Below are 19,156 nucleotides of genomic sequence, written 5' to 3'. Positions count from 1 at the left end.
CTCGAATTGAATGGGGTCGTGTTTTAAGATTTGGGCTACAGATCTGTTGTTTTAGATTGCTCTGTTGAATGACAACAAAGATGAGAACAAACGTATGCGATACAGGTAGCCTACAGTTTCTTGAGGTTTGTCTTTTGGTGTGATGTCAATTTCATGCCACTTCATCTGAGGCTGTTGTGGTGACTGGAGACGAGATGTGGGGGGCAACTTTGCATTATATTGTTTTGTTGTGCAATAAGACCTTTATCGTGTAGTAAACTGGTTGTTTCTCTGCCTTTTGGCTAAAATCAACTGTAGTATCTGTTATTGTCAGTTAAATATCTCCTCCATAGGAGGACTACATATTAAACTGATATTTAGGACATGGGAGTCGGAAAAGGTGCTTGCTCTGTTCGCTCCATGCATCTACCCGTTATTGCAGTGTCTCCGGGAATGCCCCCTCTTTTTATGGTGGCACGGTGCTCACTGTCGCATCGCAACAAGAAGGTCCATAGGTTCTATTCCCGCTTGGGACGCTGTCGGCACTGTAGAGCATGTTCTCCCCAGGGGTTTGAGGTATAGGTCTACTCAGGTGGGGTGTCTCCCGGGCCTTTCTGTGTGGAGTTTGTATGTTCTACCCGCGTTCACAGGGGTTTCCTCAATAGCCTATATAAAAAAAAAAACATGCGGAAGAACAGATTGCTCTCCTGTCCGTCCCTGACCAGGATTGAACAGAGCATTTGGATTGGTCCCCGGGCCCACACATTGCACGTGTGTGTTGGAGTCAAGTTCTGTGTGACAAATAAATACTCCTTCTTCTAGTAGTGATATTAGCCACATTAAGAAAAATCTAGATACTGAATTGAGTTTCATGCCACTTGGTTAAAATGTTTAGATCTTTCCTTGTGGAACGTCATGTTTATTTAAGATGCTCTATAGAGCAATTGAACAATCTAATCTTTACATTTACATGCTCCTATTAGCTCAAAATATGGAAAACAACAAAATATGCTGCCATATGCAGACAACAAAACATTTATATAACCATATCACCAGGGGACTATAATCCCATTGCCTACAAGCGCTGAGTAAGTGCATTGAACAAATCAACGATTGGATGTGCCAACTAATGTCTTCAACTAAACAAAAATAAAACAAACGAGCCAGAGAAGAACGATTAAAAGTCAGCGCTCAGCTCCAATCAGTAATGCTAAAAAACACAAACGAAGCCAGAAATGGTGTAGTAATGGACTCAGACCTGAATTTCAACAGCGTAATTGTACTATCACCTGAATATATCAAGAATTAAAGGATTTGTGTCCCAGCAGGGTCTGGAAAAACGTGTCCATACGTTTATCTTCAGTATTGACTACTACGGTGTGTTTACAGGTAGACTATCTCTAAAAAATCGATCAGACAGCTGCAGCTGATTCAGAACGCTGCTGCTCGAGTCCTCACTAAGACCAAGAAAGTGGATCACATGACTCCAGTTCTGAGGTCTTTACACTGGCTTCCACTCTGTCAAAGAATTTACTTTTAAATACTGCTGTTGGTTTATAAAGCACTGAATGGTATGAACAGGCCTATTTTAAACCTCACCACAGACAGGGCCTATGGGCAAGCAGCTAATAGGTCTACAAACGAAGATGTCTGTTTTTGCAAAAGAACCCCTATGTATGTTGTACGGTTTAATCGGGAATAATATTCTGAAATCAGATCTGTAATCATTGAGCAATAGGCTAGGAATTGGTTCGTTTGCGTGTGAGTCATCAAAAATCAAAATATGTAAATGGTCAATGATCGAAATCTAAATAGGAGTTGGATATGGAGTTTGGATTACTGAAAAAAAAGAATTGCAGTACTGCAGTTTAGCTGAGTATTTTAATGATTTGATCATGTGTGGGCTGATTCCATAATTGTTTAGGCTTGTATGTGTAGCTGCTACAACTCGTTTTATACCATCTATTTTGTACCATGGTAAACTAGTGGGCAAAATCAATCAGAAACTCGAAAAAGTCAGGATTATGCAACCCTGGCTGATCCATTCATTGCCAGTCATCAGAGTGTATTGTGCTGTGTGCTTGAGTCATTTAGGCTACGTAGGCTAAAGACACTCTGTTCTGACATCTGACTGTTACCTGTTAAGATTGGGCAAGACATATATAGGCCCAACAAGTTACCACTTCCAGTGTGAAGCATTTAGTAGCTTAATTAATAAAGTAGGCATATTTTTTAATTTTGAAACAGTAGTCGTATGGTATTATTTCGGTTGTCAGTAGGCCTTAGATGGATTTGCTACACTGTTCCTTCCTAACACATTTCACATTTACACTAGTGAGGTCTAGCAGTCAATGCGGGTTCGGGTTGCTTGAAATTATGAGGGGTGGAAGTAACAAAAATTAATTAATCGACAGGGATAGCCTGGATGTACGCATGTGGGCGTGGTCAGCTGATTGACACATACAACACACCAGTCTAATGATAAAGGCTTTATCGTTAGAGTGGTGTGTGTTGGGAAAGGGCAAAAGCGCAGTCTAATGATAAAAGTGAAAGCACACTGTTATGATAAACGCACAATCTAATGATAAAAGCACACTAATGATAAAAGCACACGCTAATGATAAAAGTCCAGTTTACTGATAAAAGCACACTAATGATGAAAGCACACTTTTAATGATAAAAGCGCACTCAAATGATAAAAGTGCAGTTTAACGATTAATTTAATGAATAATTGAATAATTAATTTAATGAATAATTGAATTTGATTGAATTTTAATCATTCACACATTTAATTCGATTGCATTTTAATCGATCACACATTTAATTCAATTGCATTTTAATCGACTATTTATTTATTAATTTTTGTTACTTCCACCCCTCATATGAAATGGCCTGTTTTGAGTTTTTGGCTTGGCAGAAACGATAGCCTATTAGTAACTTTGCAGTGTAGGGAAAGTGCCCCTAGAGGGCAGTAAACTCACAAAAGTCTGCAGCTGCAGGCCTGTAAAATGCAGTGTTAGTCTATTATCCTACAGTAGACAGATTAGTTGATAGCTAAAATGGCACAAACTCAGTATTCCATTCTATTATTTACATTTATATTATTTTGACAGAATAAAAGTGATTGGTGTCTTCTTTAGCCTACCTGACAGGTCTTACCTTTTCATATAAATAATGGACCTATAGGCTATGTAGTAGTTGTTATTTTCTGGACAAATTATGATAGCTTTATCATATCTACTGCAGTATTGCTACTATAATGCACTATTTCACAACTAGACCTAAATAGGTCTACATGCGGTTTTCATGTGAAAATCTCATAATATGCCTAATAAATCAGTGTGTGAAAACATGCATTTTTTCGGTGCTCCAATTATCGTATTGATAGATCCTGTATTGTGACTACACACTTGGAAGGCGTCTGTCGTTCCTACCATTTTTTCATATCCATATGCATCCTGTAGACATTCCTCTATCAATTCTGTGGTCTAACTTAAGGACCGACTACAGGTCAGATCCTGGGTTCGCTGTCAATCGATACATTGATAAGGACTGTTCTGGGATCAGGCGTCTTGCTGTAGGTACTTCCTGGTAACCCAATCAGCTGACAGACTCATGACAGCAAATCTTCGCGCTTGCGCTATGATGTACTTTTGATATGAGGAATATGGCAGCGTCCTGAGTTCTGGGAAGACGGCGCAATAGATAAACTACATCATCGATTGGAAAAACAAACACACCTGCAACGCATTTTGGAGGGTGGGGGCCGAGGGACGGATACGAACTGCATTTGGTAGCGAATATACAGGTAAATTGATCTGCGAGTGCTACTCCCCTCCTACTCATCTCCTCCATGTTTGCGCTCCCTGGCTTGATTCAGACAGGTCCTCCTTGCTAGCGCCAGCTAACGTTAGCTTGACCAAAATACGGTCTGTTTGTCTTCCCAGACAGCCGGCTCGCTAGCTAGCTCGCACTCCTCCCCGTAAACGTGAAAAAAAAAAAAATACATTCCGACTTCCCTGTCACAATCTAACAAAAGTGTAATGATGCTGCCTGCAACAGTGCATCACCGGAATGGCCCTGTCAAACTTGCTATTAGCTAGCTTGCCAGCTAGGCTACACTAGACTGTTCCCGTGGCCTCCCGCTGTTGCTGCTACTACAGAAGCTAGCTCGCTATTGGACTTTATAGGTAGCGTTCAGCTAGTTAGCTTGCCCTGCCAGTTAGCCACTACAACGTCTCTGTCAAACGGGGTGTGATCATCTTCAAATGAGTCGGCTGTTATTTTATTAAACTGCAGACAATTGTCTTGTTTAGCGAACAGGCTGCGAGCAAGACAGATTATATTTTATCAACGCGTTGCTCAACTTAGTTAATGTTACTATTGATAAGTCATAAACAGAAAACACATGTAGTAAAACATGGTATTAGTGACATGCAAATTGTTTTGTTGAGAAACCACTCATGGCTTGCACTAGGTTTGCACTTAGGATGGCTGGTTGTACTATTGTTTGTTTCCCCCCCAAGAACATTCGTGGTTGAAAGTCATTGGTATCCAGATTTAGGTCAGTTTGTCACTGTCTTGCATGTGTTTTATTTTGGGACAACGTCTCACCCACACAAGCATTCTGTTATCTTTCCGTAGCCTATAACCTAGCCTAGCTACACTGCATATGTACTGTGTAGCTACATAGTCCAGTAGGGTAGACTGAACTATCAGCCAGTCTGCACAGTCAGCACTCTCTCTCAGTGCTTTGAAAGCCAAGATCTTCCTGCACAGGTTATATAACCCCCCTGCTGAGTCCCACCACTGTGAGGTGTCACTACAAACCTTGATTGTCCTCTGTGTGGATTTATCTCTATAGAACCAAGGTGGTCTTCTTTCTCTACAGTACACCAAGGCTTGTGGTTTTTCTGTAGCCTTCAGTGGTTTAAGTCATGGGGCTACTCTGATAGCACAAATGCAATTTGGCAGTTTTTATATCAGATTAAGAAGTTAATAGGCCTATATTGTCCATAGGCGTCCTGTATAAGTTGTCCTCCAGTAAGTGACTGCCCTTTGATATGGACGGTTTTATCGACTCACAAGAAGGGCCGGGAAGGGCCCGTCACATGACCACGGCCTGGAATCTGCTTCGGTCTTTTTATACCCTCATCACAGTAACAGAATTAAGCAGGACGGCCATCCAAGGTGCTGAAGAGCACGTGGTGCCAGCCTTTATGCCCTGTTGTAAATCTCACTATTGTTCATCCTAGTTCGGTTGGTCTCCTTGCCAGCGTAGATGAAAAGTGTAATAGTTAGCATATAGGCCTTAGGCCCATTACACGCATTGCTTTGGAAGTAGCCAGTGTGTTTTAAATACAGTGCTCAATAGCCTGTGAAAAGAGTCAGAGAGGCTCTCTCGTCTCGTCACCTCGGTAGACTGTGGACTTCATGATTTACTGGGACTTATTCTCTGTTCCCCCCGCGGTTCGTTTGCAAGCTGAAATGGAGAGGAAGGAAAAGTTGTTTCCAGGATCTGAGCAGAGTGCTGACACAGGTTCCCCTCGTGATGGCACAGTGGCCAGCAGAGAGAGGTTAATGTCTATCTGTTCTGTTCTTCCCAGGGCCGGGCCGCCCCGCTCCCTGTGCTGTGTACGGCCCATTGTCTTTCGGGCTGTCTTTCTTACTGGCTGGGTTTGATGTTGTGATGTTGTAGTTGTCCCGTGTGATGTGCCTGCTGGTAAGCGTCGTTTTGGTCAAGTGTGAGTGCGATCTTAAACTCTGCATTTGTGATCTCAACTCCGCTACTCATAATACATTTTTGACAATGTTGAAGAGAAAGCAGAGCAAAATGAAGGGAGGTCTGGTGCGGAGTAAAGCATGTTAATTCATTTTCCAGTCTTGTAGGGCCTCTGTCATGGTAATTAGATTTCAGCTATTTAAGGCTAACTCCTGAGACTCCAAGACTGTTTTGTTTTTGTCTAGTTGATCAATACCTTCCCTGTGTGCGTTGATCTGACCAGCCCAGGGGGTTCTGTTAGGCTTCGTTTTAAAGGCCACTTATCCCACACGCTGTTTCCTTCCCATTATGCTGTGTAAGCACTACGATGCCTGGCCTGCATGCATGGCTGACTTTAGTGCCTTTTGAGGATGTGCACGCAGAGGCTGTAAAATAGGAGGGCTGGATAAACTGCATGTGACTTGGTACAGGTACAGTGACTTGCTGTGGTTGTGTTTATTTGTAGTTGAAGTCTCTGTCAGAAGTGAAGAAGATGGATGCAGTCAGCCAGCCAGTCAGTCAGTCAGTCAGTCAGTCAGTCAGTCAGTCAGTCAGTCAGTCAGTCAGTCAGTCAGTCAGTCAGTCAGTCAGTCAGCCAGCCAGCCAGCCAGCCAGCCAGCCAGCGAGTCAGTCAGTCAGCCAGCCAGCCAGTCAGCCAGCCAGTCAGCCAGTCAGCCAGTCAGCCAGTCAGCCAGTCAGCCAGCCAGCCAGTCAGTCAGTCAGTCAGTCAGTCAGTCAGTCAGCCAGCCAGCCAGCCAGTCAGCCAGTCAGTCAGTCAGTCAGTCAGTCAGAGAGTCTCACCTCTGTATCCTGTATGAGGATTAGATTCCCTGCTGCCTAAATATTGTTCATCTGTGCAGACTGCGGAGTGATGCCACTGGCAGCGCAACACTGGGACTCTCCCAGCTGAGAGCCTCAATCAATCGAGGTGTAGAATGTTTTGAGGCTGTGTGGAGTGTGTGTGGAGTGTGTTTGAAGTGTGCGAAGTGTGTGTTTGCACGCTTGGCCTGCACGCACGCATGTTTGTGTGTCAGACAGTGCATTTGGAATGTGTGACATACAGTAAGCTTTATGCAGTGACGGGTGAAGGTCAGGGTGGGTCCTTAGTAACTAGTCAATAGGACTATTATAAGGTATTCCTCCTCCCTAACTCACATGACTGCTTCACGGTGGGGAGGAAGGAGGGAGGGAGTCTCTCCCACTGACCTGTTCCGTTTCTGCTAATTGAAGTCACATTCTTAATCCCGTACTTGGATGTCAGTCGCTTAAACGAAAGGTACCCTGCCTGGCATTGTTGTGGTCTGCGGACAAAGCACACAGCTGTGTGTGTGTGTGTGTGTGCATGTGTGTGTGTGCGTGCGCCTACACCTGTGAAACTGCATCGATAGGGCATTCTTAGAGCCCTGCATCAGGCCTAAGGCCTTCCCTATACGTCTTTCCCACAGGATTGGAGTGTGGCTCTATTGGGGGGAGGGGGTGAGCTCCGGGGAGGGAGGTTAACAACAAGGCAAGAGTCTGATCTATCTAGTCTACATCATGTCGCTTCTAGCTATAGTAGCCTAAGTCAAATGGGCCAACAGGCAGCTAGTGTAGACAGACTGTAGAAGTGTTGGCAGTTGTGAGATTTCGTTGATTTGTGTCAGTTTAGCTACTGTAATCATCTAGGCTAGGCTAGCTATCCAGACCAGTGATAGGAGTTGGAGATGCGTGTGTGTGTGTGCTGTGTGTGTAGCAAGTGTGGCTAGAGAGGTTATCAGTAGTAGAGTGAGAGGGGACGGGTTGAAATGCAGGTCAGCGGTATCAAGGTTTTACTTTTCCAGATTTGGGAAGAGGAAGGTTTTAATGTGAAACTGGCGGGCTGCTAATTCTAAGCATGGGAAACACTGCCTGCCTATGAAACATGCACATAAGTAAGACATAGAATGATTCATCATTCATCACTCAGAATCCCCGCTGAACCCCAACCCCCCTTGCTTGACCTTGTCCTGTTGTTGCAGGTCCTGCCAGAAGATGAACGTCATCAAAGACAACAAAGACCTGGCCTGTTTCTACACCACCAAGCACTCCTGGAGGGGAAAGTAAGACGCACCTTCATCCTCCGTCCGTCATCCTTCTCCCTTCTCCGTCTCCTCATCTGTTCTTCCGCAGAATGAGAGGATTTCAGGCCCTTTCAGGTTCTGTCCCTCCAAAGGGACCAGGTTGTTTCGAAGCGCAAATCCGCCTTTTAGTCAGTGCGTTGTTTGCCAGTTCTCTCCCACAGTCCTCCTATAGCTGCTACCGCCGCGGCGTAAGTAGCCTAGTTTGCCAGCCGTTTATTTGGGAATGTGACTATCTTGGTGTGAGAGCTACCGTGTGATCTTGCTGATTATGTTCAGTTCGCGCCGCTAAGGTAATGTAGTTGTAGTGCTAGGTCAGGGAAAGCCCTGAAATCCCTGAGTCAGCGCTTCCATTTTGTGGGCCTGCTTATCTTCACTGGGGCTTGAACACATGACATGATCCCCAAGATAGCCTGGCATTGAGTAAGTCCTTGTGTTTACAGGCCTAGTCTATGACATCACATTGAAGATAAGGTTTCCGAGAAGCATTAATCGAAGTAGACCTAGTCCCCGATTCCTTGTTTTGTTTGCAACAAATTCACTCTTCTAGCACGCAAACCGGTTTGTCTCTGTACAGTTAGAAGGGTCAGCAATTTGGGAATGACCAGTAGGACATGGGAAGAATGAAGTGATGACCCGTATGTCCTCTGTTTGTTTTCTGCCGTGTCCCCCGGAGTCATAGACTGAACGTACGTTCCACCACCAGGGATACTAAGAGGATGTGATCACATTACCAATACCTGACTCCTAACTGGCTTAGTCCCATTAGGGCCTCCATTGACCGAGGTAACTTAAGCAGGGCTGTGGAGGAACTGCATTAGGTACCGTGAGGCCTTCATTCTCCTAATGCCCTCTGACATGTCCGCCAGGGACCAGCCGGCGTTGATGTGCCTGTATGGACAGTGAGTGGTGTAGGGGGGGGGGGGAGAGGGAGAGAGGGGAGAGCTTTGTTGTATATCGGTCTGGGTCAATATGTGTGTGTGTGTGGAGTGGACAGTGACTCAGAGCTGTGCCAGAAGGGCCAAAAAAGAGAGGTGGCTTACACATCCCATACAGTAGCTACAGGGAAGAGGCGGTTTTGTGTGCGTGAGCCAAGCGTGCGTCGCACAACTGTATCACAGTGAAGCTTCTCTCAGTGAATTCTTCCAGGGGGCCAACACTAATTATAATCAACCAGATTACAATCAACTTAGCCTGCCCTCCACTTAATGGAAACACTCTGGCTTTTAATTATGAAGCCTAGGCCTTCCCTCCCAAAGCCATTACAGAATAAATGATTTTGAAAGTACTAGGCTCTATTTCTCTTCTTTTAAATGTCACTTAGTACAGTAGCAGGCTATTTCCTCTCTTCAGCGTGCTGCCATCACGTCCTCTTTTTAAGTCCTGTGACTCGGCTTGTGGGGCGTATTAGATCTGGTTGCGCTGGTGTGGCGGACAGGCCTCTCAATGTTGAACAGACAAAGAGCCTCTCAGAGCCATCGTTGTCTGGACCGGCGGCAAGAATTCCTGCCCCACTGGTGTAGCGCTGCCATGGAGCTGCTCTCTGCTGTAGTTATGGACTAACTCACACACACACAAAGCACACACAGACAGACACAGACGTGCACTCACGCACATTCACACCCTCATATACATACTCACACACGCATTCGCACTCAGCACAAACGCCTCATGACTTTATACTTGACTTGGCTGTGGTTTGAGCAAGTGTCAAGATCCATCAGAGAGCAGAGCCGAAGAGCGCGGTGCGCTCGGCCGACCCCAGCTGTGTCAAATCCAGATGCACTGCCCCGTATATTTGACATTTGCCGCCTCAAAATTGAGTTAGATAGTTCTGCACGTAGCTAGCTAGCACTAGATTACTGCTGTTGGTCCTGTCATATCTGTCTAGCTAGCTAGGTAACGTTAGCTGAGTGCAACGGTGATGCACCACCAGTATATTTTTGACATTTGTGTAGCCTCTTATGTATCGGCACCCCAATGTCACTGCGCATGCAGACGACGTGATTTCATGGGAGGAGATCTGTGCTCATCGGTTGCCCGATCTTCATTACATAGACTACATACTGAGCTAAGCGCCAACTCGGGCAAGTACTCATGGTTATAGGGGCTATCCACGTGTTCTCCGCCCTTCGGCCAGTCCAGTGGTGAGACATGGAGTGAAGGGTCGTGATTACCTGTTATCTGAGTCATTGATTGTTTTTGTCATAACACTGACCACATCCTCAACACTTAACACACCCTCAACACTGACCACATCCTCAACGACGGTGGAACAACACGAGGCTTCGCAAAGCAGAAGGTTGTTGTTGCAAAGGTGTTCTTAAAAGTTAGCTAAGCCCTTGGCTGCTTTCAGACACTTCTGGATTATGGCACATTGTCTTTGTATGTTCACCTAGCTAGTTATTTCTCCCTCAGTTGCTGCATTTTCGGGCGCAGAGCAATAAATCCTGAGAAGAGAGCAACAAGCACCTAAAAAAGATCTGAGATAAAAACATCTTCATTTCCCTAAAGAAAGAATGCAAAAAATATGAGGCAAGAATTTCTATGGTATCTCAGCAACTGTCAGTTCAGGGCCTTTGTGTTGGCCTTTGTTGTAGGATTTCAAGAGCAGTATCTTACAAGCCAGGGAGTCCCTGTACATTAGATTCTAGTGTGTTTTTTTGTGTTTTTTTTGTTTTACCTTTATTTATCCATGGAAGCACCACTGAGACCAAGGTTTCATCTGCAGTGGTGCCCTGGTTACACAGCATATATCATAGACAATTTAAAACAATATACAGTTATACAATAACCATATAACAATATTATCACATTCATACATATCACACAATTAAATACACTGACAACATTATCCAAAACATACACAGACCTTAACCCCATATTCCTGAATCATGTGTTTAAAAATGTCCAAAGTAACTAAGACAATTTAAAAGTTAGTTGAACACTCTTGAGATGTGTGTTCTGTACTGTAGGCTAGGTTCTAACTCTGGAGATGTATGTTCTGTACCTTAAGTTCTACATAAATAGTTGAACACTCTGGAGATGTGTGTTCTCTACTATAGGTTCTAGTTGAACACTCTGGAGATGTGTGTTCTGTACGGTGGGCTCTAGTTGAACACACTAGAAACATGTTCTCTACTGAAGGTTCTAACAGTCTGGAGATGTGTGTTCTGTACGCTTAAGTTCTAACAGTCTGGAGATGTGTGTTCTGCCAGGATCTGCAGCAGATCAGGAAGTTGCTTCACATGCAGCGTTATTCTGAAACCCAAGAGGCGAAGAAAGAAAAGCGAAACTCCAGGGTTGAGTCAGTTTGCAGACAGAGGCAGCGTGGGCCCGGCTGCAAACCACATACAGTACTGATACTGGGAAATCATTTCAAATGCTCATAGTGCTCGATTGATCTTGCCTGGGACTATGTGACATTCCGGTACAGCCAGACTCAAGCAAACAGCACTCAAAGTATTTTCTCAACACTCTGACCAGTGTTTGGCCAATAGATGAATGAAGAAGTGGTCTGTCAATTCTCATATCTGACACAGAGATAATCTGCTCTCTGGATGACGTGCTGCTGTTCCAGCCTGTAAAATGTGGTCTCCCATATAAATGTCCTTTGTTGGAGGAGACTAACCTTCACAGACTCGATTACACCCTGGTAACATAATCTACCATAACCACCCTCTGAGGAACGCACGCGCGCACAGGCACGCACGCACACACACAGACACACACACAAACAAACACACACTCCTCCCCTGCCTCCTTTCATGCAGGCCAACAGTGAGGAATTGTCAAGATGGCAGCAGACAAACGTGGCCTATTCATGTCGATGGAACGGCTCATTCACTGTGTATGTTTGTGTGTGTTTGTGTGTTGGCCTACGCTGTGTGTGTTTGTGTGTTGGCCTACGCTGTGTGTGTTTGTGTGTGTTTGTGTGTTGGCCTACGCTGTGTATGTTTGTAGACATTTGCTTTTCCAGCTGTAGACAGTGTCCTAGTGCCCCTCAGTACCTATCACTGCCTATCTCACAGCAGAGCGGTAGATCATAGAATAGCACATCATATAGTTTAACATAGCACAGCAAAGTATAGTATAACACACAGTAGGGCTGCTCGATTATGGCAAAAATCATAATCACGATTATTTTGATTGATATTGAGATCACGATTATTTAACACAATTATTCATTGATTTTTTTTTTTTATCAAAAGTTTTGACATTTTCTTAACAAATCAAATTATACATTGACTTTGATAACAATTAATTTATTAAATGTTGACAGTGGCTTTTCTTTTTAACAATGTTCTTTGGATTAGATACATGTCTCCCATGGGAGACGAATAGTGGACCTTGATAAATAAATAAATAAAAATGCCAAAACTGATAAATAAAGAAGCTTGAAAGCACCGCCACCACCACAGAAGAAGACTACCTCGGAAAAATAATTTCACTAGGACAGAAGGCGTCTAAATAAGTTATTTAATGGTAGCGCCGAGGCTTCAAAACCCAGCATTTGTTAAAATAGACCCTTTTGCTTAGGTAAGTTAAGTTTCATCTTTATCTGACACTTGTAAATATGAGCGCCTCTCCTAAATAGGCCGACACCGATTTATTTTGACGGCAAAGTGAATGGACCGGCAAAGGACTGTTGTCTGGCATGAGCGAGCGGAATGCGACAACGGGACTGAGAAGGGCTACTTTGAGGGGCACGTAAGACTGCGTAGCAAATTTTACACACCGTGTCAACCTGGTCCAAATCTGTCTCCGCGAACCCATAGTGTTTCCACACCACTGACGTTGTTTTAGCTCTCTTGTCCACCTCTCATTCTGCTGCCATAATCTTCTTCTTGTCGTGTGTTGTACAAGAGGAGCATGCATGCGCCTCGCTTGACAACTCGTCTCGCTTTGAACTAAAGTGTTTGTTTTGGGGCTTTGGGGGGTGGGGGAGGGGTCAAGCACAGTATAGCTCTGCAGTGTAGGGTGCACTTGATTTGTGCTAAATCGTTTTATGGCGATTATTTTGTTTTAATGATCGTTGACAGCCCAAATCTTAATCTAGATTAAAATCCCATTAATCGAGCAGCCCTAACACACAGCATAGTATAACACAACACAGCCTAGTATAATAGAACACAGAACACAGCACAGTACAGCCTAGTATAATAGAACATAGAACACAGTACAGCACAGCATAGTATAACACAGTACAGCCTAGTATAATAGAACACAGAACACAGTACAGCACAGCCTAGTATAATAGAATACAGAACACAGTACAGCACAGCCTAGTAAAACACAGTACATAATAGTGCAGCAGCGTAGGTCCTGCGTGTTTTTCTCCTGCAGTCACCCTGCACTTTACCCAGGAAATGGCTCTCAGCTGACGGGCCTCACCACAGGGGGTAAAGTCTCTTCCTGTCTGGCAGTCTTTAATGTGAGCGTTGTTACCTTTACTGAGGTTAGCGACTGATGCTTGTCTTCCTCAGGGACAGCTCAGCAGCTCTGCTCAGCTACAGACAGGCCAGGCCTGGCACGGACCAGGCCCAGATGAGACAACTCCTTTTTTTCTTTTTTTCTTTTTTAAAGGATGCAGTCCACCCTCCTTTTATATTCTTTTGTATCTCCACAGAGGCGGAAATTAGATATGGAGAAAGGGGAACAGCACAGAGAGAGCTGTAGGCTGGGATTTGATCCCCCGTTGAAGGATGGCACTATGTGGTCGGAAGGCGGGGCAGCGTCTCGCCACCATGCTAGCCACAGCGGACTCTTTCGTATCAAACTCCTAAGGTGGAGGATATGAAGCCTACAGTACCTCGTTCAATCCCCACTGAAGATTTGAACGTGCCAAGCCTGTTGTGTCGGCCTCAGTTTATCCCTGCCGGCGTGCCTGGGGCTTCTGAGTGATAACACATACATATGGAATGAGATAGCGGGGGCCTGGTGATGATGTCAGACTCAGACCTTGTGTCAGGTCACGGACAGTAGAAACGTGACCATTATTCTGTTTGGAGGACGAGTCATATTACCAAATTTTTAACCCATCTTTTAGCTAGTCTTTTCATACTGTTGTTATGACCTGACATGTAAATGGTAAATGGACTGCACTCATATAGTGCTTTTACCCGAAGTGCTTTACAATGGCCTCTCATTCACCCACACATTCACACAGCGATGGTGGAAGCTGCCATTCAAGGTGCTAGCCTGCTCATTGGGAGCAATTTGGGGTTCAGCGTCTTGCCCATCGAACACTTCGACATGTGGACAGGAGGAGCCGGGATTCGAATTGCCGACCCTACGATCGTTGGACGGCCCGCTCTACCTCCTGAGCCACCACCGCCCCAGTATTGTACTGTAGTGCGTTTTGCCTCCGATAGTTGAATTTCCCTGTTCCAGCTAATCACAGTGGCCGTACTGTCAGGCCAGTGCAGCTCACAGCCCAGCCCAGTGAGCGTGAAAAAGGTACAGTTTGTACTGTAACGCTGGGCAGCGCCGCCCAGTGCTGTCAAGACCTGTGCTGCGCTCGGCTGGTTGAGACGCTGCCTGTCTAGTCCGTCTGTCTGTCTGCCTCTCAACCTGCCGGACGCGTCTGCCTGTTTGTCTGTCTGTCTGTCTGTCTGTCTGTCTGTCTGTCTGTCTGCCTGTCTGTCTGCCTCCCTCTCAACCTGCCGGACGCGTCTGTCTGCCTGTCTGCCTGTCTGCCTGTCTCTCTCCCAGTCTCCCGTCTGCCGGGAGAGAGAACACAGAGGATGAATAATTAACCAGGCGTGTGAGGAGGCTCAGCCCCGAGCCGCTGAGCAGCGAGGGCACACGCCCCATGTAGGGGGCGACCCTCGGAGGAGAACAGGGGCCCTGCACCAAGGACCGATGGAGAGAGAGAGGGAGAGAGGGAGGGAAGGAGACGGGGATGGAAGTCTGTAGCTAGCGGGAGAGAGAAAGATGGAGGGAGAGTGAGGGAGGGAGGGGGAGACGGAGGGGTGCAGAGAGATCGATGGGGCAGGAGCAGAGAGTAATTGCGCTGGGGAGCGGAGGGTTTAGACGCGTTGTGTAAAAAACATCTTCATGATTTCTCTAAAGACAGAATGCAAAAAATATGAGGCAAGAATTGCTACGGTATCTCAGCAGCTGTCAGTTTGCGAATAAAGCAAGGACAGAGAGTCCTCAGATCCTCAGATCACCCACGCCCTGTCGTACCGCTGTAGCTGTGTTTCCTCAACAGTTCTGCGTGGTCGGAAAAGGCCACGTTTTACTATGCTTTCATTTTTTTAAAACGGCGTTTACGTAACTTGAGTCAATGGAGTTGGCCTGATCACAAGAGTGGCTAGCGTTATTGGACGTGGTCCAGGGTAAGTTCCTGCCATTTAGGTTGCATCCAGTGGAGCTACCCTGGCTGGAACTACCCTTTTTCCCAGGCCAGGAGGCTTTTTTGGGACTATGGTCCCTACACTGTGAGGTACAGTTGACCAGTTGACGTGCTTGTGTGCGTCCATGTGTGCCTGCTTACGTGTGTGTGTGTGTGTGCACGTGTGTGCGTACTCCGACCTGACTCAACACACACAGACGTGTCCACTCATACACACACTCTTACTCAGCGTCATAGTGGGTGTATTTTTTACTGGGTAGCTCATCAGACTGTCCTGCTTCCCCTTCCTCCACACACACACACACACACACACACACATGCAAACATACACACACACACTCACACAGACATCTGCTTGTTTACACTCTCTTCATCATCTTACTGTACTTGGCTGAGGCACTCTTCAGATGACTGGTACAGTAATGTGACGGGCGGTAGTCATGTCTGACAGGTCTTCTTGGCCATGCTCCTCTGGGTCAGTGCATCAGGCCTGACCCCATCACCCTCTCCGCCTCATAAAGAACAGTGTCGTGGAAGGCTAGCCAGGCTTCGCCGGACCCAACTCGCAAGAGCGCTTTTGGGTCTGGAGACTCAGTTCATTTTCGATTTCCAAGGGGCGTTATCAACGGTCGCAGATCAAAACGCATCCGGATGCAATTGGATAGACCTTCAACCGATCAGAGCAACGAAACGTGGGTTAGTTGTCGTATGAAGTGGGTACAGTAAACCCATCAATGCCGCCCCATATTAGATAAATGGCTGTGATTGGCTGGACCAATAGCTGGTCAGGCAGAAATCAGTTTGAACGGCTGCGTAACCGGACTGATATGTGGAGTGAAACAGAATGCGAGCTCACGTGATCAGGCTGGTGAAGCCAGGCCAGTAGGAAGCAGCCAGTGAGCTCAATCCCACTAGGTTTGTCATGCGTGCCAAATATACAAAATAATCCAAAGCTAAACTAAGCATTCGCTCACTTCACTTAACAGTGAAGGAACTACATTACATCTCAGCGTCCCAAACAAGTGACATGTGGCAGGTGGAGGGTGGAGCCTCCCTCACAGAGCAGTGTTGGCTCCATACGGTGCAGTCTGGTGATCTTTCCTGTCCCCCCCCGTCCCCCCCGTGACCTGATAGATCTGCGTTTCCATCAGGGGCTTATTTTCAGCCCTGGGGAGGTTATTTTCAGAGCTGTGATCGAAAGGGAACAACGTTGGCATGAATTCTGAGGGTCAGTAAGGATTCACAGGCCAGTGCCAAATTCCAGACGCTGTCGTACTATAATGTAAATCTCCGCCTCGTTCGACAAAGGCCGCCCAGGTCCGCCCTGACTCACTGGCACCCTGGCTGCATAATATTTCCATGCTGCTTTCCAGATTGAGAGATATCTCCAGTTTACCCACAGTGTTCACTCCACCACCACCCTCCTCCCCCGGGCCGTCTGACGTCAGACCGGCTTGACCTTGGTTAGTCGGGGGCGGGGGGGGGGGGGTTTGGGTCAATGGTCGGGGCGATCCTTGGGCAGCTCGAGGGTGGACTTTAGCCGTGGTTTACCACAGCAGTCTTGCTTGTCCTGCGGCTGACTCTCTCATCCGTGTGTTTCATCATCCCCCACCTCTCTGATCCCAGGGAATTCAGTTCCACTTCAAATATGCGTTAGTGTCATGAAGTGCTGTGAACAGTAAATATTGCCGAAGCTCAACAAAGACAAAACACTAAAAACAATGAAACAATGAAACGGTTAAAACCAAATAGAATCAGAATGTAAGGCTATATTAACTACAGTACACTGTTCATATTTATATGTCTTCAGAACATCATTGAACCGATACGCTGTTGGTGCGATGATGTCTCTAAATGGATTCAAGGGGGTGTATTTGACACATTGACAGTACAGCACAGGTATGTACAAAATACAGATGTGGACAGAGTTCTGACTCTCCCCTCCTCTCTGTTCCAGGTACAAGCGAGTCTTCTCAGTGGGAACCCATGGCATCACCACGTACAACCCCACCACACTAGAAGTCACCAACCAGGTCTGTATAAGGACACATGATCCTGGCTAGGCCACAGTGCAGCCTCCTGTGTCTCACTGTTCACAGATTCAGCTTCAGTTAAATCAGCTTCAGTGTGCCCCGGATATGTGGTTTGACCTCTCTTTCTCTCTCTCTCTCTCTCTCTCTCTCTCTCTCTCTCTCTCTCTCTCTCTCCTCTCCCCTCCCCTCCCCTCCCCTCCCCTCCCCCCTCCTCTCTGTCTCTCATTTTCACCCTCATCTCTCCCCCTCCCTCCCTCGCTCTCTCTCACTCCCCCCCCCCCCTCTCTCTCTCTCTCATTTTTACCCTCTCTCTCCCCCTCCCTCCCTCCCTCTCTCCCTCCCTCCCTCCCTCCCTCTCTCTCTCTCTCTCTCTCTCTCTCTCTCTCTCTCTCTCTCCCCCTCCCCCTCCCCCCCCCCCCCTCTCTCTCTCTCTCTCTCTCTCTCAGTGGCCTTACGGGGACATCTGTGGCATCTCCCCGGTGGGTAAGGGCCAGGGCACCGAGTTCAACCTCACGTTCCGCAAGGGCAGCGGGAAGAAGTCGGAGACCCTCAAGTTCTCCACGGAGCACCGGACAGAGCTGCTCACAGAGGCGCTGGTGAGAGGCCAAGAGACGGCGCTTTCCCACTCGCACGCCCCCGCTAACGCTGTCCGAGCTCCGCGGCTGTAAAGGGGAAAAAATGCACCGGACAAAAGCTTGTGTTTACACTTTGTAGTGCCCCCACAACAGCATGTGTGTTACTGTGATGAGTTGAAGAGAGGCAGCCCTAAATAAATGCATCCGAAACCAATTATTTTCATAGACGACTGTCAGCGTCTGTCTACAACAGGCACGTGCATGCTCAGTGTTGCGAATGGTGTTGCGATATGGTGTCCGTGTAACCCTGATAACTTCTGGCCACGCTGATGAAACGTGTAACCCAGAGGTCATTCTCGTTCTGGAGAGTGGCCCTGTAACTGAGGGGCCAGAGCTGCTCTCTCCCGTGTATATGAACACTCCGCTCCTGTCATCCCCCAATGTCCTCATCTGAAGTGTGGTATCTCTGTCAGACTCCTCCGCTGTCTAATCAAACTGCACTGCCAGACCACAGGAGGTATTTGAATTCCTGTAAATTTGCTCTGTAAACTCTGTGTGCTCTCAGTAGATGGCGCTGATTTAGAACACTGTAAATCCCCCCAAAAACAAAATCCCCAAAAAACAGCACTGACGTGGGGTGTAAAAAGACGTGATTTCCTGTCGGTATCTTTTTGTCTTCAGAGGTTCCGGACAGACTTCTCAGAAGGGAAGATCACAGGCAGGGTGAGTATCGAGACTGAATGAACACTTTCTAAGGGATGGATACTGAGGACTCTAACTGTTACAGTAGTGTCTTTACTGTACTTTAAGGTACTGTCATTTCTTATTGTGTGTGTGTGTGTGTGTTTGCGCGTGCTTGCTTGCGTGTTACAGCGTTACAATTGTTACAAGCACCACTGGAGCGACACGAGGAGGTCGGTGGGTTTGGAGGTGACGCCGGGGGGCATCGACCAGATCGACCCCCTCACAAACCGGGTGCTGTGCTCCTACGACTACCGCTCAGTGGAGGGCTTCGCTGAGGTCTCGGACTACCAGGGAGGCTTCTGCATCCTCTACGGCGGCTTCAGCCGGCTGGTACGTACCTCTGTGTGTGTGTGTGTGTGTGCGTGCGTGCGTGCGTGCGTGCGTGCGTGCGTGCGTGCGTGCGTGCATATTCATTTGTTTTTGTGCATGGCTGTAAGCCAGTGCACCTAGGATAGCATTTGTCCGGTTATCACTCCCTCCCTCCCTCTGTTGAATGTTGACCTGCATTTCTCTGTTGGAACCACAAGAGGCAGTAGTCCCAGCACACCAAAATAAAGAAGGACACCAAAATCAACCCGCCGATCTCCACCGCACAAGTAGAGTAGCGG

General features: G+C 46.8%; 1 protein-coding gene across 1 annotated transcript in view; it reads left to right on the top strand.

Moving 5' to 3' along the window:
• The first annotated feature begins 7,741 nt into the window (after window positions 1–7,741).
• dnajc13 (DnaJ heat shock protein family (Hsp40) member C13) overlaps window positions 7,742–19,156 on the top strand; it is a 42,034-nt gene continuing 30,619 nt past the window's right edge. Inside the window, exons 1-5 of the mRNA XM_084460961.1 lie at window positions 7,742–7,818; window positions 17,154–17,229; window positions 17,676–17,825; window positions 18,486–18,527; window positions 18,678–18,878. Of these exons, the coding sequence (XP_084317087.1) occupies window positions 7,751–7,818; window positions 17,154–17,229; window positions 17,676–17,825; window positions 18,486–18,527; window positions 18,678–18,878 (537 nt within the window). The 5' untranslated portion in view covers window positions 7,742–7,750. The remainder of the gene's footprint in view (window positions 7,819–17,153; window positions 17,230–17,675; window positions 17,826–18,485; window positions 18,528–18,677; window positions 18,879–19,156) is intronic.

Source organism: Borostomias antarcticus, assembly GCF_949987555.1.
Source record: "Borostomias antarcticus genome assembly, chromosome: 2".
NCBI classification, from domain to species: Eukaryota; Metazoa; Chordata; class Actinopteri; order Stomiiformes; family Stomiidae; genus Borostomias; species Borostomias antarcticus.
The sequence above is the reverse complement of the archived record's forward strand: the minus strand, read 5'-3'. Positions and strand labels throughout refer to the sequence as shown.